This window comes from Halichoerus grypus, chromosome 5, assembly GCF_964656455.1.
Source record: "Halichoerus grypus chromosome 5, mHalGry1.hap1.1, whole genome shotgun sequence".
In the NCBI taxonomy this organism is placed as follows: Eukaryota; Metazoa; Chordata; class Mammalia; order Carnivora; family Phocidae; genus Halichoerus; species Halichoerus grypus.
The window spans coordinates 151,418,492-151,444,471 of record NC_135716.1 but is presented as its reverse complement, the minus strand read 5'-3'; the positions used below and the strand labels follow the sequence as shown (position 1 = coordinate 151,444,471).

The 25,980-nt window shown below is 41.6% G+C and overlaps 1 protein-coding gene across 1 annotated transcript in view; it reads right to left on the bottom strand.

Moving 5' to 3' along the window:
- ATPAF1 (ATP synthase mitochondrial F1 complex assembly factor 1) overlaps positions 1-24,862 on the bottom strand; it is a 29,118-nt gene extending 4,256 nt beyond the window's left edge. The window contains exons 1-8 of the mRNA XM_036065852.2: positions 24,155-24,862; positions 21,203-21,311; positions 16,307-16,357; positions 15,638-15,700; positions 12,604-12,654; positions 11,251-11,298; positions 7,740-7,835; positions 5,576-5,683 (exon numbers count right to left, since the gene is read on the bottom strand). Of these exons, the coding sequence (XP_035921745.1) occupies positions 5,576-5,683; positions 7,740-7,835; positions 11,251-11,298; positions 12,604-12,654; positions 15,638-15,700; positions 16,307-16,357; positions 21,203-21,311; positions 24,155-24,480 (852 nt within the window). The 5' untranslated portion in view covers positions 24,481-24,862. The remainder of the gene's footprint in view (positions 1-5,575; positions 5,684-7,739; positions 7,836-11,250; positions 11,299-12,603; positions 12,655-15,637; positions 15,701-16,306; positions 16,358-21,202; positions 21,312-24,154) is intronic.
- Between the last annotated feature and the right edge of the window lie 1,118 nt (positions 24,863-25,980).

Below are 25,980 nucleotides of genomic sequence, written 5' to 3'. Positions count from 1 at the left end.
AGGCTCCTTTACCTCCACTCCCTCCCATAGGGCTTTCAGGTCATTTCTCATAGGCAGGGACTAATCTCTGAGACTGGATTTTCAATCAAAAGCCTTTCTCCAAAACGCTGGCTATTTCAAATTAATAGAATTTCAGAGCTAGAAGGGGCCTCAGAGATCACCCAGTTTTCATTTAGTAGGCCAGGAAACCAAAGGAGATGAGGTTCAGGGATGGGCCCAAGGTCATATGGCTAGCAAGTGGCAAACTTCTGGACTCCTAGACTGGTATTCCCTCTACTTCATCCTGATACTGTTCCTGGTGGGGCAAGATAATTAAGACTGATCAAGGTTGATAACCCTAATTCATCAATTTTACCTTTCCTATACTCAAACATGCCTCAAGAGTAAACTGTTTCTAAAGCAAGCACACTGCCATTCTTGGAGGTAGATACCACTACTTTCTGGGCCCATGAACTGTAGGGACCTCTGATAACTGACTTTAACTTGAGGCTCAGGATAGTGGAGGTAGGAGTAGTTTCGGCTGTATTCATTCTAGAACAGTGCTGTTCACACTGCAGAGTTCTAGAGGCTCTGTGGAGGTGCCTCAAGTCCCTTCACCTCTGTTTTAGCTGTTGTATCAGAGGTTTCACATAATAAGATCTTGTCTGGGGGCGCCTGGGTGGCTCAGTTGGTTAAATGTCTGACTCTTGATTTTGGCTCAGGTCATGATCTCAAGCCCTGCATCAGTAGACTCTTTCCCTCTCCCTCTGCGCCCCCCCACCCCACCCCCTGGCTTTCTTGTTCTCTCTCAAATAAATAAATAAATCTTAAAAAAAATAAGATTTTGTTTTGATAAAGGTTTCTGACCACTAGTTTAAGACCACTAGTATGGTGGGTAAGGAGACATGTGTATTTATCTCTCATGGAGGGTTATGGAAAGCCCTCTCCCCACTGCCTTAGTTCTCACCATGAAGCAGTAGTCTCCTACTTTTCGAGGACCTGAGAAGATAAACATATTAATTCCTATGTTGCTCAATAAGAAGGTATACTAACAAACCTGATTCCTCCCTTTCTTTCAATCTTCATAGATACTATCACCTTACCAAGTCCTGTCCATTTTACTCCCTATATATTTCTGGGGTCATTCTCTCTCCACCATCCTTACTATTCTACTTCACGTCTTCACTATCTCTTGCTCACACTACTGCAACTGTCTTTTAAATGATCACACTGATTGGGACAGAACTAAAAAATATTTAGGAAGCAAATAATTGAGATTAATAGCATTGAAGTCTAACACTTTACATGTTACTCCCTGTTCAAAACCCTTTCATGAGGGACGCCTGGGTGGCTCAGTTGGTTAAGCCTCTGCCTTCGGCTCAGGTCATGATCTCAGGGTCCTGGGATCAAGTCCCGCATCGGGCTCCCTGCTCAGGAGGGAGCCTGCTTCTCCCTCTGCCTGCCGCTCCCCCCTGCTTGTGCTCTCTCTCTCTGATAAATAAATAAATAAAATCTTTAAAAAAAAAATAAAAAAAAAATAAAACCCTTTCATGACACTTTCATGTCCTCAGGATAAAGCCAAACCTCTAAACACAACCCACCAAACCTTTTTAATATATTAATGATACCAAACTGTTTATAATACCTCAAGTCATTTTATGTGTCCTAACATGTACTTATGCTATTCCCTCTATTTGGAACATTCCTCTTCCCCTCCCCCCTTTCTTTATCTGGCTAAACTCCTGCTCATCTTTGAGATTCAGCCCAGGTGTCATCTCTAGGACCTCTCTTCTTCCTCTTTCTGAGCCAGGGAACATCCCCTGCATGAGCATCCTAGCACTCCATCTGAGCACTGGCTGCATTCCGATGAAAGCATCTACTGACACAGAGGTGGAACCAAATGAGGTTTTCAAATATTCTCCTAAATTTCAGCATTAAGGCTATTAGTTCAGAAGAAACCTCTAGTTTCTGTATATTTCTATTCATTTGCTTTACTGTATTTGGAAGTACTATGCCAAAGTGCAAATTCATGCCTGAGTAGCAAGGGATCATATATTACATTTCTGTTTCCCATCTCTGAATCGTGTACCCCTACAATAAATTCTAACATCTCTAGTTCTGTACTACATAAGAAGCTCAGAGCCAAATTGATTTCTACAAGGCAAATCTATGTTGTTTGGTACATTGTCCAGTATTATAAGGCCAGAAAGCAAATTTTGACGTTGATGAGGCGTGTGTAGCAGTTTGAGACCACCAGAGTGAGGTGGTAAAAATGCCAGAGCAGAGAAGGACCTCCTGTCACCTCCAGAGTCCACTTTCAATATGGTTAGATGCTGGGCTTTACTGAAGACCAGAAACTAAAGTCTCTGTGTCACTCCCTCCTTCTTGTGGGCCAATCTTAAACCTTGTCATTATTGGTAACTATATCCCCTCCAAATCTCAATTTCAAACAGCCACGCTCGGTCTATTACTATTTCCTAATTAATTAATTAGTTAATGATAGGGGCTTGAATTCACGACCCTGAGATCATGACCTTGAGATCAAGAGTCAGACACTTAACCAACTGAGCTACCCAGGCACCCCATATATTTCCTATCTCCCAACTTCAAAAATCCTTTAACTCCACCAGGACTCACAGTTCTTACAGTCTCTAACCTTCCTTATGTTTTCACTTCCCTCTTTATCCAGCTTGCATTCCATGGTCAGTAATTACCATCATTCTTTCGCACTCAAAAATCTTTAACTTTCTGGTCCCTGCTTACTTCATTAGATCACTTGGCTGAACCATAACTCCAGTTAAACCCAAATCTCAGCCCTCTCTTTGTGCCTGTACCCACACAGCCATTCTCTCTTCCAGTTTCCTAGACCACATGTCGACACTTTCTGTAAAGGGACAGACAGTTAATATTTTAGGTTCTGCTGGCCCTACAGTCTCTGTTGCAACTACTTAACTCTGGTGTGGACCTAAAGCAGCCACAGATAATATGTAAATAATAAGCATGGCCGTGTTCCAATAAAACTTTATTTACAGACACTGAAATTTGAATTTCAAACACTTTTCACAGGCCATGAAATAATATTCTTCTTTAGTTCCGTCCCTCCCCCCTCCAACCATTTAAGGATGTAGAACACATTTTTAACTCATGGGCCTTCTAAAAACAGATAATGGATTGGATTTGGCCCACAGGCCATGGTTGGCTGACTCTGTCCTAGAAAATCATTTCACACTTTCTCTTTCTTTCCCACTCAATTATCCAACACCTATTCTTCCATCTTCACTCTCATCTGATGACCTTTCATTGAGATAAAGTCTTAGTCTTTTCACTAAGCAATCTGGAGAGAATTTCTACAAGATACCACCACCTCTCTCCATTTAACTGTATTTGTGTCCTTATATTTTGGCTTCTCTCTCCTATTATTACATTTCTGGCAAAGATCAATCCCTCATTTCCAGACTTAACCACTCAAAAATACTTCAAAAATTCTCTCCTCTTTCTCCTGCATTATCACTATTTCCCTCTCTACTGAATCTTTCCATCTGTATACAAATATAATGTTATTTCTCTCATATTTAAAACAAAACAAAACACATTCTTGTCTCCACTTCTCCCCCTCCAGCTAGTGCCCCATTCTCTCCTTCCCTTCACAGAAACATCCTTGGAAGACTTGTTTATGCTTACTCCTTACAATTTTTCTTCCCAGCCTCTTTTAAATGTACTCCAATGATGCTTCTGTCCTACCACTCCTCTGAAACTGTCCTTAAAAATCTCGCTATGACTTCCATGTTGTAACATCTAGTAAATTCTCAGTCTTCATCTCATTTGCCTTACCAGCAAGTGAGACTTGGCCAGTTGAGCACTCCCAATTCCTTGAAACATTTTATCTTAGCTTTCAGGGCACTTTCCCATCTTAGTTTTCCTCATATCTCACTAACTATTCCTTTTTAATCTTCTTTGGTGATGCTTCCTCATGTCTCCAGGCTCAGTTCTTAGACCTCTTTTCTTTTTATCTTCATTTGCTTCCTTAGTGATTTCATTTAGTCTCATGGTTTTAAATAATAATCTGTATGCTGACAACTCTCAATATTTGTATCTCCAGCCTGGACCTCTCCCCTGACCTCCAGGCTCATACATCTAACTGCCTACTACTTGGGTATGTAATAGCTATCTCAGATTTAACATGTCCAAAATTGAGCTCCCGATCTTCCTCCCAAATCTGTTCCTCCCGCAATCTTGTCTAGCTCAATTAATGGCAACTCCAGGGGCACCTGAGTGGCTCAGTCGGTTGAGCATCTGCCTTTGGCTCAGGTCATGGTCTCCGGGTCCTGGGATCAAGCCCCACATCGGGCTTCCTGCTCAGCTGGGGGGGTCTTGCTTCTCCCTCTGCCTCTGCCTCTCCCCTGCTCATGCTCTCTCTCTCTCATACAAATAAATAACATATTTAAAACAAATGGCGGGCGCCTGGGTGGCTCAGATGGTTAAGCGTCTGCCTTCGGCTCAGGTCATGAACTCAGGGTCCTGGGATCGAGTCCCGCATCGGGCTCCCTGCTCCTTGGGAGCCTGCTTCTCCCTCTGCTTCTCTCTCTCTGTCTCTAATGAATAAATAAATAAAAAAAATCTTTAAAACAAATGGCAACTCCATTCTTTTGGATAGGATTTTGGGTGACTTCCATTTGAGCGTGATGGTGGAAAGAAGAGTTCCAATTCCAGACTTGGGGCTTACTGCTATTGTGAGATAGTAGCTGAGTGTCATCACTTTTTCCTTCCCTGTAAGTAGCTGCTAAGAGAGAGAGGAAAAATAAGTGGGTATTGTAATGAAGAAATTAAGGGGGAAGAAGCACTACAGTGTTCACTATCTTGACATCCTGAACTTAAATCCTGCCAGATAAATGAGGCAGAAATGAGCAAGGACTAGACAAACTGGCTGTATAATAACCATAAAACTGCTCCTGACCCTGGATATACAGAGAAAACAAACACAGTGGGCATCATTATCTATGGACATATGGTCAATGCTCTATCCCAAGGAATGGGAAAAGGAGGAAGGGAAATCATTATGTACGCTGAATGTAATACATGTGAGCAGTGTGGGGGAAGAGAAAAGATTGAGAACTATTCCAGACTTTGAACATGTCCTGACACTTAAGAAACCATTTGTTTGTCCACAGTCTCTTACTTGAAACCCCTAGGGCCAGATGTGTTTTGGAGTCAGAATTACTGTATTCTAGAAAGGCAATAGGTACATAATGTAACTCCCCATGATCAAATACATTAATATTTCCTTAGTAAAATGCATGAATATTCCATACCAAGTGGGATTAATAAGGACTACAAGTGGCCTTATATCAGTTTAAATGAAGATTTAGCTACCAAGTAAGTTCAAGTCAGATAAGGTCTTGTGACCAAATGTATTATGACAAAACTTTGTTTTCAGAGCTTTTGGACTTCAAAATTGTGAATAAGTGATTGAGTTAGTGATTGTACTAACTTCAACTTGGAAGAGCTTGTGCAAGACAAAATTACTGTCAACTTTAAGAAATAAGTACCTGTAGGTCTCTAGAATCTTACCGCTCAGGAGGTAAAAATTAATTCTTACCAGAAATGTGGGATCCATTTCTGCTGTCATCAGCACTATGCCCTTTTCTTCCTTAAGTTCAGGGTAGTGATATAAAACCAGCTGGCTGGCTGCAGCATCCCCTCGGGTCTGTAAGGAGAAACACTTATCAAGGCTCAATAAGGTACCACCACACAAAACTGCAATTTCAGAGCAATAGAGAGTCTAGAGGAAATTCGGGCTCCTAACAGCCCCTTGAGTGGCTAGTGAGTCAGAGGACTGGTAGGTGGGGGGATGGTCAGGCTTGCCAAGGCGCAGTGAAACTGACAGTTTGCACAGTGTTATTTGTGTCTTCAATTGAAAAAGGTTTGGCTTTTTTCCCAGAAAATGTTTACAGTAGGCAGTGAATCCTTCATCATGGCCATATATTTAAAAACAAAATGGCACAAGCAACTACCAAATCAAGTTCTAAAGAAAGCAATATGCCTGTGTAATTGCCACTTTTATGGACTAGTGCATTTCACAGTTGAAATCTACTCCCCTTGGCTGGCTCTGAAGACTGAGCTCTTTTAAGCTGTAGCAAACAGCTGGAGAGTTTGCACACGGGCCAGATTTGTAATGTGCCCTTTTAAAATATAATCTAGGTGGGAGATAGGGGGGAAAGGAGAACGGGAACATCATAATTTTATGAAGAATGGACAGGGCAGTGGTTATCAGACCTCAGTCCAGACTAGGAAGAGAGGTTGGGTTCAAAGTTAAAGCCCTTATATGTAGGAGGAAACAACTATACATTCAAAAAAGATGTCTGGGTTTCATCTCTAAATTTCAGCAGGAGTCCTTCTAATTATTAATACCTACCTAGTGCTAGGGTTCAGCCTCTCAGTTCTCCCCCATTTACTTCAAATATACTGATCATTTTGATCATAATTATGTTTCTGGATCTTCTTCCCATACTCGTCTATGAGCTTCAGTAGGGCAGGGACCTTGTCTCACAGGTCTCTAACACAGCAGCATAACGGTTCAGTTCACAGACTGGAATCAATCAAATCCAGATCTGCTACCTATTACCACACTCATCCACACTAGGGACTAACTTCTCTGAGCCCATGCTCTTCTCTATAAATAGAAATAATATCTGTAACTATCTCATGGGACTTTTGTGAGGATGAAATGACATAATATATATAAAACACCTGGCACATAGTAAGTACATCGAATATTGATTATAGGATGTGCAATAAATGTTATTTTATAATTCATCCAATAATCAAGGTAAAAACTGGGCGCCTGGGTGGCTCAGTCGTTAAGCGTCTGCCTTCGGCTCAGGTCATGGTCCCAGGGTCCTGGGATCGAGCCCCGCATCAGGCTCCCTGCTCGGCGGGAAGCCTGCTTCTCCCTCTCACACTCCCCATGCTTGTGTTCCCTCTCTCGCTGTTTAAAAAAAAAAAAAAAAAAATCAAGGTAAAAACTGCCCCTTCATTCTGCTTTTTCGTTTCTTTTTTTCTAATCCCCCCTTTTTTAAAAACATAATACAATTTTAGGATACAATCATGAGCAAACTCTCATTCTATTTTGCATTTCCTTTACCCCAACCTTCAAAGCCATTGTAACACAGGCTTGTTTTTTGGCAATTTGGCCTCCAAATACAGAATGTCAATCCCAGTTACAATCTGATTTAAAATACTGACTTCATTTTTAAGAGCTTCAAATGTTTTGGATTGAACGTCTTAATCCAATATTTGGGAATAAAACAAAGAAAAAAGGAAGGAAGGAAACAAACAAAACAACATCTATGGAATGGAAACTATGCATCTTGCATCTTGGAAAGTGCTGACTCTGTTAATAAAATACAAGTAAGACATGCAGTCTACCTTAGAGTTAAAAGATAACCATCACAACTCACCCATGTTAGTTAAGTGAGACACAAGCAGTAAACGTTATAGAGGTATGGGGAAGAGATGGGAGAGACCAAATGTAGTCAGAGAATATGTTTTGGGGTCTTTTCCAATTTCTAGGTATTGAGTAGGGCTTAGAAAGCTAGCCCAATATGCAAAGTGTAACAATTCATCAACGCTGAAGCAAAACAATTCATCAACGCTGAAGCAAATACTGCTGAGAATTAGTAGATACTCTGTGTCCTCAAGCCTCAGCAAGGGCTCACAGGAGTAGGCCTCTTTCTTCTAGGGGATGAGCACAAGCCACCTACCTGAATATTTATAAGTGCAGTGAAGTGGAGTTCAGTACCTGTCCATTGTCCTACAAAGAACTCATAACCTTCCCTTCTTGGTAGTGCACAGAGAAACTGGGAAACAAATACATGAAGAGATAGATGAATAAATACAATCATTTGCTCCATGTCCAAGTGCCTAATCATTTACTCCATTTTTTCACTGTCTGGTTTTTAAACAGTTTTTACAATTATGAAATTCATTAAGTGATAATTTAACAAATTCTCATATACTTTCCAACCCAACTAAGAAAGAAAGCATTAGAGATCCAACTAAAGCTTTCTCTGTAACCCATTCCAATCCCATTCCAGAGTAACATTTATCTTGCATTTGGTGTCTATCATTCCCTTTCAGGTTTTTATTCTTTAAATGCGCACACACATATGCATATCCATAAACAAGAAATACTATGTTTAAAAACTTGCTGCATGTTTAAAAACTTAAATCTTTGATCAAACTATATGCCCATTTTGCAACTTGCTTTTTTCACTTCACGTTACACTTTTGAGATTCATCTATGTTGATAAATACAACTCTAATTCATTTATTTTCATTGTTGTATGGAATTCCACTATAGATATTTACCACAATTTATCTATTCTTCTATTGATGAACATTTGAGTTTTTCAATTTCTAAACTTTCTAATGCTGCTGAGTTAAATTTTGTTCCAATTATTATAATCACTTCCTATTCTATCATCTGAAGCTGATACTGGAACATGGTTGTAAACACAAAGAAATGATTAGTTTTATGCTTAAGATGTTTAGAATTAGGGATGAGTGGTGAAGAGACTGATGTTAGGAGAAAACAAAGTATAATCAGTCCAGTATGCGTTAGTCATGGAACTATCTCCTTATGGCCAACCGCTCAGGCTCTATTTCATTTTTCTTAGCTGACATAACCTCAGTGCCTAGCTAACAGGTAACTGATTTGATTTCTGTCACTCCTGGTCACCGTGCATTTTCTAGAAGTTTGTATAAATGGAACCAAAGAATCTATACTTCTTTTGGGTATGATTTCTTTCATTTAGTGTAATTGTTTCGTGATCTATCTATGTTGTTACATGTATCTATCAATAGTTCATTCTTCTTATTGCTGAATATTATTCCACTGTAGATGTATATGTACACACAATCCCTCTCCCCCACACTATCTTTATATACCGGTGATAGGTATCTTTTAGGATTTGGTTATTACAAATAAAGCTGCTGTGAACATTTGTGTTGTATGAACATATGCTTTCAATTCTTGGGAAAATAACTAGGGAGTAGAATAACTGGGTGGTATGGCAGGTATATGCTTAACTTTTAAAGAAACTGTCATTCTAAGGTACCTGTACTGTTTTACATTATTATATCAGCAGTATATGAGAGTTCCGGTTCTTCCATACCCTCACCAACACGTGGTATGGTCAGTCTTTTTAATTCTAGTCATTTTCGTGGTATCTCACTGTGGTTTTAATTTGCAATTCGCATTATGACTAATAATATTGAGCATCTTTTCAGGTGCTTATCTGCCATTCCACTTTGTCTGAATCTTTTGCCCATTTTTTAATTGTGTTGCCTGTCTTCTTAAGTTGTAAGAGTTTTTAATATATTCTAGATACAAGTCACGCGTCAATATGTGTCTTGTAAATATCTTCTCCCAGTCTGTGGGTTGTCTTTTCATTTTCATAACAATGTCTTTTGAAAAGTAGAAAATTTTATTTTTTATTTATTGTGGTAAAATACACATAACATAAAAGTTACCATTTTAACTATTCTTAAATATACAATTCAGTGGCATTAAGTACATTCACACTGTTGTGCAAACATCACCATCATCCATCTCCAAAACTTTTTAATCTTCCCAAACTGAAACTCCATACCCATTAAATGAGAACTCATTCCCCTTTCCCCCATCCCCTGGCAGCCATCATTCTACTTTCTGTCCATGAATTTGACTATTCTATGTACCTACACCTAGTCTAGATACGTAAGTGGAATCATACAGTATTTGTCCTTTCGTGACTGGCTTATTTCACTTAGTATAATGTCTTCAAGGTTCATCCATGTTGTAGCATATGTCAGATTTTCCTTCCTTTTTAAGGATGAATATTCCATTGGGTGTATATACCACATTTTGTTTATTCATCTATCAGTGGATACTCAGGTTGCTTCCATCTTTTGGCTATTGTGACTAATGCTGCTATAAACATGAGAATACAAATAGAAAATTTTAATTTTGATAAAATCTAATTTACTGATTTTGATTTTTTTCTTATATAGTTTGTGTTTTTTGTGATACACTTAAGAAATCTTTGCCAAACCCAAGATCACTAACATTCAACCTAAGATTGTATTTTGTAGAAGTTACATTTATATCTACGATCTATTTTGAGTTAATTTTTGGATACAGTGTGAGGTAAGAGTAGAGGTTCATTTTTTGCATATGGATATCCAAACTGAAGGGATTATCCTTTCCCCATTTAATTACCTTGGCACCTTTGCTAACAAATAACTGACCACACATGTTGGTCTATTTCTGGATTCTCTCTTCTATTTATCTATATGTCTATCTATATGCCAATATCACATTGTCTTCATTATTATAGCTTTATAATAAGCCTTGAAATCATGAAATGCAAGTGCTCTAACTTTGTTCTTTTTTTTTCCAGAACTGTTTTGGGGCAACCGTCTCGAGCCCCCTCTCTTTGGGAGCTTTGTACTCTCACTCAATAAACCTTGCTTTGCTGACCACCGAAAACAAAAACAAACCTGTTTTGTTATTCTAGGTCCTTTGGATATCCAAATAATTTTTTTTAATTGGCTTGTCAATTTCTTTAAAGGAAAAAAAAGGCCCACTGGGATTTTGACTAGGATGATATTTACTCTAGAGATCAACTTGGGGAGAAATGATGACAATACCGAGTCATCCAATCCATGATCACAGTCCATCTCTCCATTTACTTAGATGCTTTTTATTTTGTCTCAGCAATGTTTGGAAAATCTTTTTGAAAATTCTAGAAATTATTAGAAATTATTACTGACACCAAGTCAGCTGGTCCACCTCACCAATTCCCTTTCGCTTGGGTCTTCTGGCAGCTCATGACTCCAACAAATTCATCATTCCTTAGGCACACACAAGCAGAATAGCATGGCCAAAATGGAAAAGAAACTGGCAATAAAACGGTAACTTAAAGGAGGGTGAAAATGTGAAGGGTTCAGGTGTTGCCTCCCATGTTCACTTGTACTGACAGAGATCCAAATCAGAAAGGGCTGCACCATGTCAGAAAGCTAAAGGGCCTGACACACTTACTGGGACAAACCCACATGATTCCTTACGGCTGAAAATCTCACTTATCAGTACAGTCAACACATAAGCACCTTTGTTAAATAAACAGAGCGCTATAACACATGAGATAGTATGGAGTATGAAGAGATAGGTTAGAAAACATCCTTGTTTGGCAGCACTGATAAGCAATCCTCATCTGGTCACTGGAAACTTACTGTTGGACAGGACTGAGCCCGGGTCCAGATCAAGTCAAACTTCTCCTTCTGTAGGTTAGAAAAGAATAAAATTCAAAACCAAGAAAACTTGAGGCTGCAATCATATTTAAATTCACCAAGACTGAACTCTAGGACTAAAATACAACCAAAAATATCTCTTATATTCTATCATTTACAACTCCCTCTTACGACAGAGAGAAAAACCGGGTGTGTGTTTGGCTGCTCAATGTCAGAATTAGATGTGAAGAGTGGATACTCCAAACTCTGCAAGGGACTCTGCCAAGTGTCAGAGACTTCAGGCCACTGAGGCTGTCTAAGGGAAAGCCAAGAAGGCCTGTTTAAACAATGAGTCGGTATTACAGATCTAAAATATCTGTATTTCTAGAAATTATTAGAAATTATTACTGACACCAAGTCAGCTGGTCCACCTCACCAATTCCCTTTCGCTTGGGTCTTCTGGCAGCTCATGACTCCAACAAATTCATCATTCCTTAGGCACACACAAGCAGAATATCAACGGCAAAAAAAAGCAGAGTTCAACGGCAAAAAGGTGCAGATCCTTTTGGCCGTTGAACTCTTCAAGGGCAAGGGTCGATGTGTGTACCAGGTGGGGTAGCAGTACTCTCAGGGCAAGCAAAAGACCCGGCTTGACTTTTCTGTCTCTGAGTTTTCCTCCTTAATCTTAAACTCACACATGCAAACTCAGTGCTTGATGTAAACGTAACCTAAATGGCTTTCTCTTCAGGGAAGAAGAACAATTAAAGAACTAGCTGATAACCCAGTACATCAAATGCTTTCTTATGCAGAAGTCAGTGTGAGGACATTGAACTAGAAGAAGCCAGCAGCACCCCTTCCCAGTCACAAACCTCAATGGTCAAGAGTGGCCAATGACTATCTCCAAGACAGAAAATGCCACTTACTAAGGGAAAATGCCAGAAAAAGCCTAGGAGGAAGCTCTAAGTCAGCTCAGTAATAGGTCACTTATAGACAAAAGGGGAAGAAAGCTATGCTAGAGGCCCTGTCTGAAATTCCAACTGTATGGTTGGAAAACACCAAAAAGAAGTAAAACACATTTGGAAATTGCTCAGCAACATGACTTACACCATGCTCCCTTGTCAGAGACTTGAGTAAAAGAGACATTGCTAAACCAGAAAGAGGGAAAACAAGCGCCATAAATATATCATATGGAGCTTCCAATCTTTGGTGCTTAGGGCATAATAAAAACTCTCAGAGTTATAAATGTAAGTTCTCAAGAGGCAATAAACATAGAAAAAGTAAAGGTAACTGCCTGCTAAGGTTAGAGCCCTGACCTTCATGCCATAACACTTCCATTTCCCCCTCCAAGCTACTTACAGGAATAACTGCGTAGACTGTATCTTTTGCTGCAAAATACTGCTGCCAAATCTGTACGAAAAAGAGAGGGTGTCTGTGACATGTGGGTAATCTTTTGAACCTGCACCAAGAAATGGTGACAGCTTTTATTGCTCAGAGTAACATGCTATTTGATAACAAGGAAGAAAACGCAATGTAATGCTTTTATTACTAGCACATGATTACAAAAAAGATTTAATACCATCTACTCTTCTAGATGATTAAACTGTAACTCTTAATAACAAATTCCTGTCAGACAAATGGATTCCATGACCTTGTGAATCATTTCTCTCAAGATGTGCCTGTATGCAACAGACATGTTCTTTTCTCATACCTTCTCTTTTCCTTCCCAAAACCCATATTCCTCAGCCAACTGTGGGCTTCTCAGACAGCCAGGACATCAGTCATTCAGAATCCAGTGTCTGGAGTCAGGTGGACCTGGATGCAAATTCCAGCTCCAATCATTTGCTGACCATGCTACTTGGGGCAAATTACTGAAAATCACTAAATAACACCAATATAATCATCAGTAAAATAGCAATAATATCAACCTAACAGGATTATAGTGAGGACTAGTTGAAATATAGGTTTGTGCCTAGCACAAGAGAATTACAATACAAACCAGAGCCAAGGTGCTCTGAGGGGAACAAAGAGGCACTTAACCCAAGTTAGGGAATGAGTGCCAGACGAGGGGATACTTGAACTGTATCCTGAAGAATGATCAGGAGTTAGCCAGGTGAACAAGGAGGCTAGGAAGATAAACAGGTAGGATAGAAGAGACACATTCTAAGCAGAGAATGACAGCATTAGCAAAGGCATAGAATGCAGGGAAGGCATCACAGCCAAGGTGACACCTGAGCGAGCTTTTGAAGAACAGGGCCACCCTCCTTTAGAGATGCTCTGCTTTGTTAACATTTTCATTAAGAATGGAGGGGGGCCCCCTAACTGAAGATACTAATCAAAGTATAATCTAACTAACACAGGGTACAGAAGGACTATTACCTCCCAGGACCTGGGCAAATCATTATCAATGCAGCCCAAGGTTGCTTTGCCTTTTCTTTTTTTTTTTAATGTCAGACACGGTCTTTTCATTTTAACGACAGCATATCCTGCTATTTTTATTTAATCTATACTAGTAGATAGTTCATGAATCAACACTGAAATTTATAGACAGATAGATGTTTCTTAACATAATTGACCTTGGTTACTCAAATTATTTTAACAAACACAAATTTATGTCTAAAATTATAGGTCTAAATGATATTCATCATATGAATATCAAGCCTCCTGGGCCTGGCTTCTCTCTCCCCTAAAGAGTATGCTTGGTGTCTGCTTTCTATTGGCATCTCTTCCCAAAGACACAGTTTGAGGTCTCCTAGAGACTTTGCATAAGCCTCTATTAACACAAGTTAGAACCTTGTGCTGTTCTCGTCTGTGTCTGTGTCTGTCCTTCTACTAGGCTAAAACTCCTTGAGAGTAGGGGATTCTCTCATTTATTTCCATGTCTTGCATACAACCTGACATTTAATAGGTATTTAATAAATGCTTTTGCTGAAACAAATGATACAGCACCCAAAGGAAACTCATGGCAATTGGCACAACTTCCCATAAGGGAACAGGATGCAGAGTCAAACAGACATGGGTTTGAGTTCCAGCTCTACCCTAAGTTACTTAATCTCTTGAAATTACAGTTTCCTCAGTTGTAAATTGGAAATAATAGCACCTACACTTCAAGGTAGTTATGAGAATTTAATGAAATAGTGCATGTGAAGCACTAAGTACAGTACCTGACATATAGTCTACTGCTTTTATTATTATTTTGATTTTCTCAATATACCTAAAATAATTCACGGAATTATAAGAAATGTCAATAAATAGCTTATTATAGTCTAATTAGAGAGAAAAGAATCACTGACATGAAAATGTAAATAGCAATGCAAATCAAGGTGTATGGAATGACCAAACAGGTAGGATAGATCATGAGTGCTCTGAAGGAAGGTGTCCAGAAAGCTTCCAGAAGAAGGTCCTATAATAACAGAGGACTCTGAATGGCAAGCAAAGGAATACAGGAAGTCACTGAACATTTGCAAGCAGGTCACTGACAAAATATTTATTTCTATTCATTTCTTTAAAAACACAAATGTAGCACTTACTCTGTGCCAGGCACTGTTCTATGTGCTTTACAAATATGAACTCATTTAATTCCCCAAAGAACTCTATAAGTACTGTTATTACTACTATGAGATAAGTACTATTAATACTACTATTAGTATTATTATCTCCACTTTACAGAGAGGGAAACTAAGGCTCAGAGAGGTTAACTAACTTATCAAAGTCATTCACACAGTAAGTGGCAGAGCTAGGACTTAAAACTGGTGGCTTGGCTCTAGAGTCCGTGTTCTTTTTTTTTATTTTTTAAAGATTTAATTTATTTATTTGACAGAAACAGAGAGAGAACACAAGCACAGCAAGCGGGAGAGGAAGAAGCAGGCTCCCCACTGAGCAGGGAGCCCGACTCGGGGCTCGATCCCAGCACCCTGGGATCATGACCTGAGCCGAAGGCAAACGCTCAACCGACTGAGCCACCCAGGCACCCTAGAGTCTGTGTTCTTAACGAATACACTATGCTTTTTCATAATGAAAGCAGAACTTTAAGAGGATTCAACTGGTAAGGCTATGAGAGGTGGAGGAGCAGGGAGGAATGAGAGCAGGGAAACCTACTTAGGTAGTACAGTAAGCCAGAACATAGTACTGATGATTTTAAATAAGACGTGGGCAACAGGAATGAAACAGAAGGGGGTAATGTGAGTTGATTAGACATATAGGAGTAAAATCAAGAAAGACAAGCTTTCTCATGCCATTATGTTTCATGTAACTGATCACTTTTGCTTTCTGTAACCACCTTTCATTTTGGCTAAAAAGAGGTATCAAGAAATGTATGCTCCTTTCTACTTTCAGATTTGGCTCACAGAGCACATGTTTTCATAAAGTATGCCAGCCCATTTTCATTTATTACCTGTCTTATTTCTTCTGCAGTTTTGTCTTTCACCATCTCAATGTTAAAGATTGAACTGAGAGTCTGAATGAGAAAATAAAAGGCAATTAACATCCACAATTAAGAAAAATACAACAGCTTAACTATCTGTAAGCCTTGTGGGAAGCAACAGGTCAGGACAGTGGAGCAGATCTTCAATAAGTACAGAACATGTATAAAACCTGTATGCTCAGAGAAGTGAACCCCTAAGCCCAGGCAGGTTTTCACAGTGCTATTCCTGGGGAGTATCTAAAAGTACTTTCTAAATGCTTTACCCTCACTAATGAGCACTGCAGCATTTTGCAGCTGGTAAGAAGAGAAAATCTGGTTGTCACCTTTAACTGCTATTCTACTAGGGATAGCTCCTTATTTGCAAATTAAATGAGTAAACATGCTTTGATTTTTTAAAACTACTTCCTATAGAAAGAAAGCATATCACCAGGATTTCCCTCATATTTCCTCCAGCAGCCCCAGGACCCACACTATGCTAGAGGTTATATCAAGGACATAAAAATTCATAGAAATATTTTTCATCTCCATAGTTGGAAAAAAAATCACAAAATCACAGAACCACAGTATGTTCAAATTTGCTGCCTCTTATTATAGATGTTCCATATGACTTCAGACTTAGATCTTTAATTAGAAACCTACCTTGTCCTTAGTGAATCCTCTGCTCACAGGCTGTTTCCCCAGGGTGTCTGTCTGAAATACATGATGAGACAGGACATTTATCTGTACCTTACTCATAAGAAAAAGACCACCATACTAGTGAAGTGTACAATACTCATTTAATAATCAGACACTTGAAAACTCACTTTTCTCCATTCTATATAATAACTGTACACACTGTTCTATGAGTTATTGTTTGTGAGACAACTTTTCTGTGATTAAGCTTTTGAGATACAGAGATGAGAAAAGATTTGTTAGTAACTACCACCTACCGGTACTTAGAGACCATATCCATACCTGCCACTATGGATATGAGGGATTCCCTCCCAGAATGAGGCCTGCTTGGGTTTCCTGTGCTCTGCTCTCTGATCTGCTCCTTGGTGAGCCATAAAGGAGGTAAGCAATGGAAAAATGTATTTTCAAAGGCTGCTTCTCATCTGTGACACACTTCTGATGGCAGGCATCCTCACCAGGCTGGTCTTTTCCAGCACTCAATCTTAATATTCCCTCTATCAAATTAGTGATTATTTCTTCTCCTAGCCTACTATCTCGGATAAAGGCCACAGTCAAGAAATCCTATTATGAGGTTTCTGATAATAGGAATGGGTTGGTTCTAAGTCTCTCACTCAATTTCTCAGTTCAAGTCCATTCCTTTCAGGAGTACAATCTATACCTGGGATTCTGAGGCTGAAAAACACCGTCTGCATAAAATCCTGTCTTTTGTTATTCTGTGCCTCAAGGAATCCAAACCTTTCATAAATGATGCCCACAGAACTGGTACGAACAAATTAGACAAAAGTCTGGTATAGAAAAATCTGTTGGATGCACCCTTGTCTTTTTGGTCATACCCCTATACAGTGGCAGCACCCTAATGTAGTCTGTCCTTCACAGGTAAACTTTCCAGAAAAAAGAGAATTGATTTCATTTTCATACCATTCACTTTCAGGTGCACTATGAAAACAAAACAAATGAAACCCTACATTTGCACAGCTGTCTTCACCTTTTATTTTTTTAATTTATTTTTTATTTTTTAGATTTTATTTATTTACTTGACAGAGAGAGATAGCGGCAGAGGGAACACAAGCACGGGGGAGCTGGAGAGGGAGAAGCAGGCTGGAGATAGTCGATCTCAGGATGCTGGGATCATGACCTGAGCCGAAGGCAGATGCTTAATGACTGAGCCACCCAGGCGCCCCATGACTTCACCTTTTAATCCCTAAGCCTAGTATATTCTTTTCCCACAATGTCCCTCCAATCCATTCTTTATTTCCACTTGTACTTATAGAAATAACAAATTTAAGTTCCAAGTATAAGCTTATTGCATTTTATTTTAACCTAAGACACTACTTAAGAAACACCATTATTTTATGTATCAGAAAATGATGCCAATTAAATAATAACACAATACTTTCATATCACATCAATTTTAAGACAATTCTGGAGATGTTAAAATGCAAAAAATAAATGTGGGCTTTAGAACCAATGAAATACAGTAATTAAAATTATAGTTGAAAGTATGTGCCAAAAGTCTCAAGAGCACTTAATAAAGCGTTTATTATTTTTTTTTAATTTATTTATTAGAGAGTGAGAGAGAACGCACACACAGGGGAAGTGGCAGAGGGAGAGGGAGAAGCAGACTCTCCGCTGAGCAGGAAGACTGACTTGGGGCTCAACCCCAGGACTTTGGGATCATGACCTGAGCTGAAGGCAGATACTTTAACTGACTAGCTATCCAGGCGCCCCTTAATAAAACATTTAAATGGGTACTTTACTACTCCCGTATTGATGCTTTGGAAATCTCTGTGGACAACTTTTCTGTTATCACAACAGTTGACTGGATAAGGACATTCGTATTTATGGGAGGGGAAGCGGTGCCAGGAGCTGCGATCTTGTAAATGAATTCCACATAATGAAGAACTTTCGCTCATCCTGGACAATTTTTTAGTGTCTAGCCAGATGCCCTCATAAGTGAAAAACCTGTTTATAATTATTTGGGTCTAGGGACGCCTGGGTGGCTCAGTCGTTAAGTGTCTGCCTTCGGCTCAGGTCATGATCCCAGGGTCCTGGGATCGAGCCCCACATCGGGCTCTCTGCTCAGTGGGGAGCCTGCTTCTCCCTCTCCCACTCCCCCCTCTTGTGTTCCCTCTCTCGCTGTCTCTCTCTCTCCAATAAATAAATAAAATCTTAAAAATAAATAAATAAATAAATAAATAAAAATAATTATCTGGGTCTAGACTCTGTTTTGCTTTTCCTTCCTTTCTTTTTTTTTTTTTTTAAAGATTTTATTTATTTATTTGACAGAGAGAGACAGCGGAGAGGGAACACAAGCAGGGGGAGTGGGAGAGGGAGAAGGAGGCTTCCCACTGAGCAGGGAGCCCAATGTGGGGCTCGATCCCAGGACCCTGGGATCATGACCTGAGCCGAAGGCAGACACTTAACGACTGAGCCACCCAGGCGCCCCTCTTTCTTTCTTTCTTTTAACATGGCTTTAACAAACACTGAGTTTTCTAGAAATGCAACTAGTATATAACTTAAAAGAAGGCTGCACATTGTGGAATCTCATGAGGATCACTGATAACAATACCGCTCACGGTCTGGGAGTTTTTAAAAGTACTAATACAACACCCCTATACCAGTCAGTATTTGCTGCTTATGTATTCATGGTAATTTCACATATAGGTGAGAGACTCTGATGACTGCATTAGGTTTCACAGCATAGTTGTGCTCAAGAACTTATATACTAAAGTTCACTCGTAAAAATTTCATTTATATCATTCATTCATTTTAGAAATTTCATTCATATCATCTACTAAATAAGTATTTTATTAAAAAGTTCTTTCCTTGGGACATCTGGGTGGCTCAGTTGGTTTCAGCTCAGGTCATGACCTCATGGGTTGTGAGATTGAGCCCTGCATGAGCTCCACATCAGGGCTCCCCGCTCAGCAGGGAGTCTGCTTGAAGATTCTCTCCCTCTGCCCCTCCCTTCATTCTTACATGCACTCAAGCACAGTGCACACTCTCTTCTCTCAAATAAATAAATCAATCTTAAAAAAGCTTTTGGGGTGCCTGGGTGGCTCAGTCAGTTAAGCGTCTGGCTTCAGCTGAGGTCATTATCTTGGGGTCCTGGGATCAAGCCCTGTGTCAGGCTCCGCATTCAGTGGGGAGTCTGTTTTTCCCTCTTCCTCTGCACCTCCCCAGCTCATGCTCTAATAAAATAAATAAATAAATAAATCTTAAAAAAAAGTTCTTTCCTTTATATGACAGCTAGGGCATTATAATGCCCCCCCCTCCGAAATTATGTCTACTAGTGGGTTACATTGTCTAAATTTCATTTCAGGGTACAAAATGAAGAATTAAAAATATTTTTTACAAACAACCAAGAAGATAAAAACAAAAAAAAACAAAAAAAAAATATTTTTTACAAAAAGGGGATGTTGGAGGGCTCCTGGGTGGCTTAGTCAGTTAAGCTTCTGACTTCAGCACAGGTCATAATCCCCGAGTCCCGGGATCAAGCCCTGTGTCGGGCTCCCTGTTCAGCAGGGAGTCTGCTTCTCCCTCTGCCCCTCATTCCGCTCTTGTGCTCTCTTTCTCTCTCAAATAAATAAATAAAACCTTTAAAAAAAAGGGGGGGAGATGTTGGGTCTCATGTGGTAGGGAGCCAATGACTCAGAGCAAAGAAAAGGCTTTGCGAATAGAGTCATTAGCCCCCTTCTATCTAGCTAGATAAGAAAGACAGTAAGTCATTATTTACCCAAGCGTTGTCATAATTTAAGCTCCATCCTGACTTATGTTTGCATCTTGTCATCATGAAGTTGAATTTCTAAGTCTGTTTACAAAAGGGGGCAAAGAGCTTTCCAATGTCATACTTAAAGTTTCTAATATAGTAATATTTCCAAGAGCTACTGATTTGTAACCTTGGCACTATAAATGTTTACTATAGGAAACTACATTTGTTAAAATATTTGTAGTAGAGACTTGTTTGTTCACATAAAGTTGTAAACTATGTTTGTCATAGGAGGTTGAATTTGCTCCCCAACCTTGTAATGATTAACCCAGTGACTTGCTTTTGTTCTTATGAACTCAAACAGTGATTAAAAGACCAAGTGGATTCTCTTAAAATTTAGAATACCCAAGGCAAAAAAAGTTACTGTCCAAATTAAATAAATATCTTTCATCCTAAACACAATGTAGAATCCCAATTTTCCACTGTATGTTATTTCAGGCCCAAACAGCCCACACATGGATTACTGCATATCCTTCCTGGTATTAGCCGCTCCCACTCCAATTTGCTCTGTGTACCACCCTAGGTTAGTATTTTTCAAATCACAGGTTGTGAAATCAATTTACTGGACTGTGGCCAAAGTTTTTTTTAAAAGAAAAAAAAGTGCATTGCATGTAGTAAAAATAAGCATTGTTTTGTAAAAACTCTGCTTCAGTTATAATCATACACGTGTATGTACTGAACTACAGTGTAAAATATATTTCTCACTGTGGATCATGATCAGAAAGTTTGAAAAGCACTGTATTAGATTTCAACATGCTTTTCCCCAGCTTTGATTCTTGTTTAAGGATAAGAGCAGCTTTTAAGCACTTTTTTGTCCCGGATCTCTACAGCCCGCTGCCAGGTATGCTTTGCCTTGACCATTCTACCGCATCCCCCAGGAGCATGGACTGCCTTTTTCATCTATCTCTCTACCATGACCACAGTACTTCGCCAGAAAGAGCAGGATACCATTTATGGATGGAGACTGAGCTGTGTAGAGAGAGGCTACATTCAGTTCATCCAGCTGACCCATCAGTGAGCCCACTCCCAGGATAGGGCTGGTGGGCTCACCAGCACACTGGTGAGCCAATAACACAAAGAGGGGCAGGTCTTACCTTCTGTTCTACACATTTGATAAAGTCACCTTGCCTGGAGTGCCCCACCGGCTGCTTCCGAAACTCAATGCGCTTTTCCAGTCGGGATTCAAAAACAGCTGGGTCAGACCTGATTAAAGGTAAACCAAAAGTGAAACCACTTGGGACTTTTTGAATTTCGAAATAACAAAGCATCATGTTGCACTTCGAGAGAGAGAGGACACAGGCATTCAAAGGCTGAAGGATTTGCCTATAAATCAAGAAAGTGGAAAAAGAAATCCAGTTATTTAACTACTGTTAATCTTCAAGGGTCCTGTGTAACATGTTATTTCCTAGGGTGATGCAGACCTTGGTCCCATAGGTACTTATACTCTGGGTACTTGGAATTCAAATCCTCATGATGGGAAGGGGACTCTGAAGTCATCTTGATCGTCCTACTCAGGCAGGAATCCAACAGCACTCCCAGTGGGTGTCAAGCTTTTACTTGAACACATCTAGTTCTTGGACATCTTATTCACCCCACAAAAAGGTTAAACATCTGTTTATTCAGATGCAGGTGATTCAGAGGCTTTAAACCGCATAGTTTGTAGGAAAAGATTTAGCACCTCAGTTTCTCCCTGACTCTCTCTCCAAAGAACTTGCTCCTGTAGATAAAACATCAGAACCTGTCCTTTATGTCAAAATGAGCTGGTCTTCAGGCCTGCAGTCCAGGTTGGGGCTGTCATCCTTGTTAAGAACTCTTCAGGCTGTGTAGCCAACGACGTGCTATTTGGCACTGTACACTTTGGTGAAGACATCATACAGGGATTACAGCTCCCGGGCCATGAGGCCTGTAGTGTCACAGGTGTAGTCTGCAGGATTCAAGGACATCCTGATCACTTCTCGGGTGGAGTGCTTCCTGATCAAGACATTGTACGGGCCCCTCTTTCATAAAACTCAGTTCCAGAGGAGACATTAAACACTACTCCCTTCCTGCCACTACATGGGCAGATCTTCTTCCTCCCCTCCACAGCAGGCCAGTAACTCAGTGCGGAGTCAATCCAGGGGGCCTGTCCTGTGGGGTGTGGCACCTGCTGGGGCTGCAAATGCCAGGACCAGGGTTAGTGCTGCAAGCATCCACAGTCACACCTGCGCCTGCCATGCGGAGTGGACAGAGTGCGAGGCGGCCTAGGCATTGGAGTCTGTGCATTCCCACCTTGGACATCTTTCATTATTAAAACATTCTGTTTTATTCTATCCATCTATATCTTTTACACTCAGGAACAAGAAAAAATGTCTAATCCCTCTTATTTGAGTACTTGGAAATTGCTATTATGTCACCCCCTAAAGTTTTCTGTAAGTTGAATTTCCTTAGTTCTTTTGGCCCCTCTTCATATGTGATTTGTGAGTATTTCCTCACTATAAACCTGCTCTCTGGACACCCTCCAGTTTGTCCACATTCTAGATATAGTGGGCCTGCAGCTAGATCAAATACTCCCAATTCACCAATGCAAAGTGTGATGCAAAAATCTAGATACTAGGCTGAAGGAGTCAAGAGGGCACACAGCCTTGTCCTGCTATTGGCTCACACCAAACTTGTGTCTGGTGCTCCAAGGGCCTAGGTTTTAGTGAATATAGAGAGACTGACAGATGCTACAGCATGAAAACCTTGTGTGGAACACTAAGGAATATGGAGATTATCTAGAGTCAGTGAGGGTGCTTTGGAACGCTCACTCTTTGAGACAGCAGTATGTGTAAATATTGATGGGAATGATCTGGTGGGGAAGGAGAGTAAAACCAGCCATTCGTTGGTTCATGAATAAGAATGAATGGCAACTGTAAAGTATTCAGAGTATGCGTAGACAGCTCTCCTAAGATGCAGCCTGTGAAAGGGATCAATGAGAAAAGGCTGGAGGGGAATGTAGGTCAAGGAAAGGTTTTAAAGAAGAGAAATCCTTGAGTATATTTGAATGCTGCTGGAAAGAGGGCAAAAAATACTCATTCCTTTATTCTGTCAGTTTTTTCAAAAAGGGAACAAAAATCACCACAGCCGCAGTGAGATGCACTGGGGTGGAAGTGGGGAAGACTAACTAGAGGATGACTGCAAGAGTCCAGAAGATGCCGGAGGAGGACATTAAGGCCATGGAACTGGGATGAGACAGAACTCAAAGAAGTTACAGTATGCAGTTTTTGGTTACCCTTCTAAGACAACTGCCTGCCTACCCTGCCAGACTCTCTCCCAAGCCCCTCTAATTTTCACCTTTCATCTCCTTCAGCTCTTTCCACTTTAACTCTTCAGACCCTCCCTTGGTCCCCTTGCACCCAGCTCAAGCCTCTTATCTCCAAGCCCTTTTATCTGGAAGCTGAGGGGTAGTGTTAGGAGCCCTGGATCCCAAATCAGATGAATCCCAACCAGCTGTGTGACCTCTGGCAGGTCTCCGCCGCTCTCTGATTCTGTTTCCTTCTCTTAATGACAGGGTTGGTTCAACGGATGATCCATCTGTGACTCCATTAGTCTTTGATGTCCTACTCCCTCCCCCAACCTCCTTTCCTTGTAGTCAGGGCTGTAGCTAGAAGCCTAGGAACCCGAGCTCTAGGCCAGGCCTCAGTGACTCAATATGTGACCGTGAGCAAGTCAAGTCCCTTCTCTGGAAGGCTCTATGTTCCCGTTTCTGTAATCAGGGCAGGTCTGTTGGAAGCGTCTACTTCATCAGGGCCGACACAGGATTCCACCTCAGCGTTTTGAGAACTAGAGCACAACGAAAGACAACTTGGGGAAGAGGCAGGACTTTGCAGACACTCATTTCTGAGACTGTGTGATGTTAGCAAGTCACCTTGCTTCTCTGAGCCCACAGACACATCATCTACAGAGTGCGGAGAGTAACCGGGCCCCACGTCGCGGGGTTGTTCTAAGCCCTGAAGGCGTCGGATCCACCAGAAACGTGGGCCGCGCGCCCCCCTCCCCGCCCGCCGCCGGTCGGCCGGGGTCCGCACCTGCGCAGCTGCTGGATCTTGTCCCGGTAGCGGTCGTAGAAAGGGTTGGCCTCGAGCTCGGCCCCGACCCCGCTGCCGTCGGCGCCCCCCGCGGGCCCGCCAGAGCCGCGGCGCACCGGGAACACGCGCAGCTGCGCGGGGGACACGAGCCCCAGGCCTAGGGCGCGGCTGCGCACGGCGCACAGCCCCCGGTACAGTCCGGCCACCTGCAACACGGCCGGGCCCGTGCCACCCGCCGCCGCCGCCACGGCAGCCATGGCCGCCGCCGCCTCCTCCTCCTCCTCCGGCGCGTCGGCCTCAGCCCGCGGCCCGCGCGCCTGCTCCATCGCGCTCCGGGTCCGCTGCGCCCGGGCTCCGGCACCGAGGTTCCGCGCGCGTAAGGTTCCGGGCCCTGGGGAAGGCGAGGCGGGGCGGGTAGGAGGGGGGCTCGCGGCTCGGCCCCGGAGCCGCGCGTTCGGCCGCTCGCACGGCCCCTCGGGCTGCCGCGGCCCGTCTCCTCCCCCGAGCCTGCCGGGCTCCACGCTTCCCGCTCGGGTCCAGCAGCCTCTGCGCTCCGTCTCCTCCACTCCCTCTGCTTCCTGACATCCACCTTGAACTCCAGCCAAACCTCTCCAAAGAGACAGCTGGGTCTGTCCTAACAAGTCTTGATTTTGGCTGTTTTTGATCCTCGTAATGCTCTACCACCATCTTCTTCATCCCCTTGAACCAAGCGGGAATTACTGGGGTCAGACACAGTGACATCTACATCTCTGTGTCTCACCTTCTCCCGCCATAGAGGGCCAGCGCTGGGGCAAGCCCACTACAATGGCATGATCAGTTTGCCTTCGTGGAAGTCCTTCCTGTCTGGGTCTTACCTGGTAGAAACCCCTCGTGAATGGTGGACTCCTCCGGGGTAGGGTCAGAGCCTTCAACTCTTCTCAGTCCAGCCTGCACTCATGGCGGTTGGTCCTAGGCCCTGGCCTGTGCTAGAAGTGTGGTGGACTCGGAGATTAGTAAGTCCTTCGAGTGTGCTGACCTATACCTGCCTCAGGATCCTTGCACTGGCTGATGATCCCTCTGCTCGGATCTGCATGTGGCGGCCTCCTCATCATTTATGGCTCAGTTCATAAGTCGGCACCTCAAAGGGACTTTTCTTGATGCGTGCTATCCGTTTATATTCTTTATCCCATTACCTTATTTTATTTTCTTCATAGCAGTTATGACTATTTTTAGGTATTTATTTCCTTGTTTACTAATTCATGGATCTTACATTCTAGTGGGATGAGAGACAACAAACAGTTGACCCTTGAACAACACTGGTTTCAATTGCGCAGGTCCACTTACACGTGGATTTTTTACAACACTGTTAATGTGTTTTCTCTTATGATTTCCTTAACATTTTTCTTTTCTCTAGCTTACTTAATTTGTAAGAATACGGTATATGGGGGCGCCTGGGTGGTTCAGTTGGTTGAGCGTCTGACTCTTAGTTTTAGCTCAGGTCATGATCTCAGGGTCCTGGGATTGAGCCCCTGTCGGACTCCATGCTCAGCACGGAGTCTGTCTGAGTCTCTCTTCCTCTGCCCCTCTCCCCCCTCTTGTGTGCACGCACTCTCTCAAATAAATAAATCTAAAAAAAATATAATAATTTATATACGCATAGTATGTGGGTTTTTTTTAAAAAGATTTTATTTATTTCTTTGACAGAGAGTGCACTCAAGCACAAGCAGGCAGAGTGTCAGGCAGAAGCAGGCTTCCAGCTGAGCAGAGAGCCTGACACGGGGCTCGATCCCAATGACCTGAGCCAAAGGCAGATGCTTAACCGACTGAGTCACCCAGGCGCCCCCATA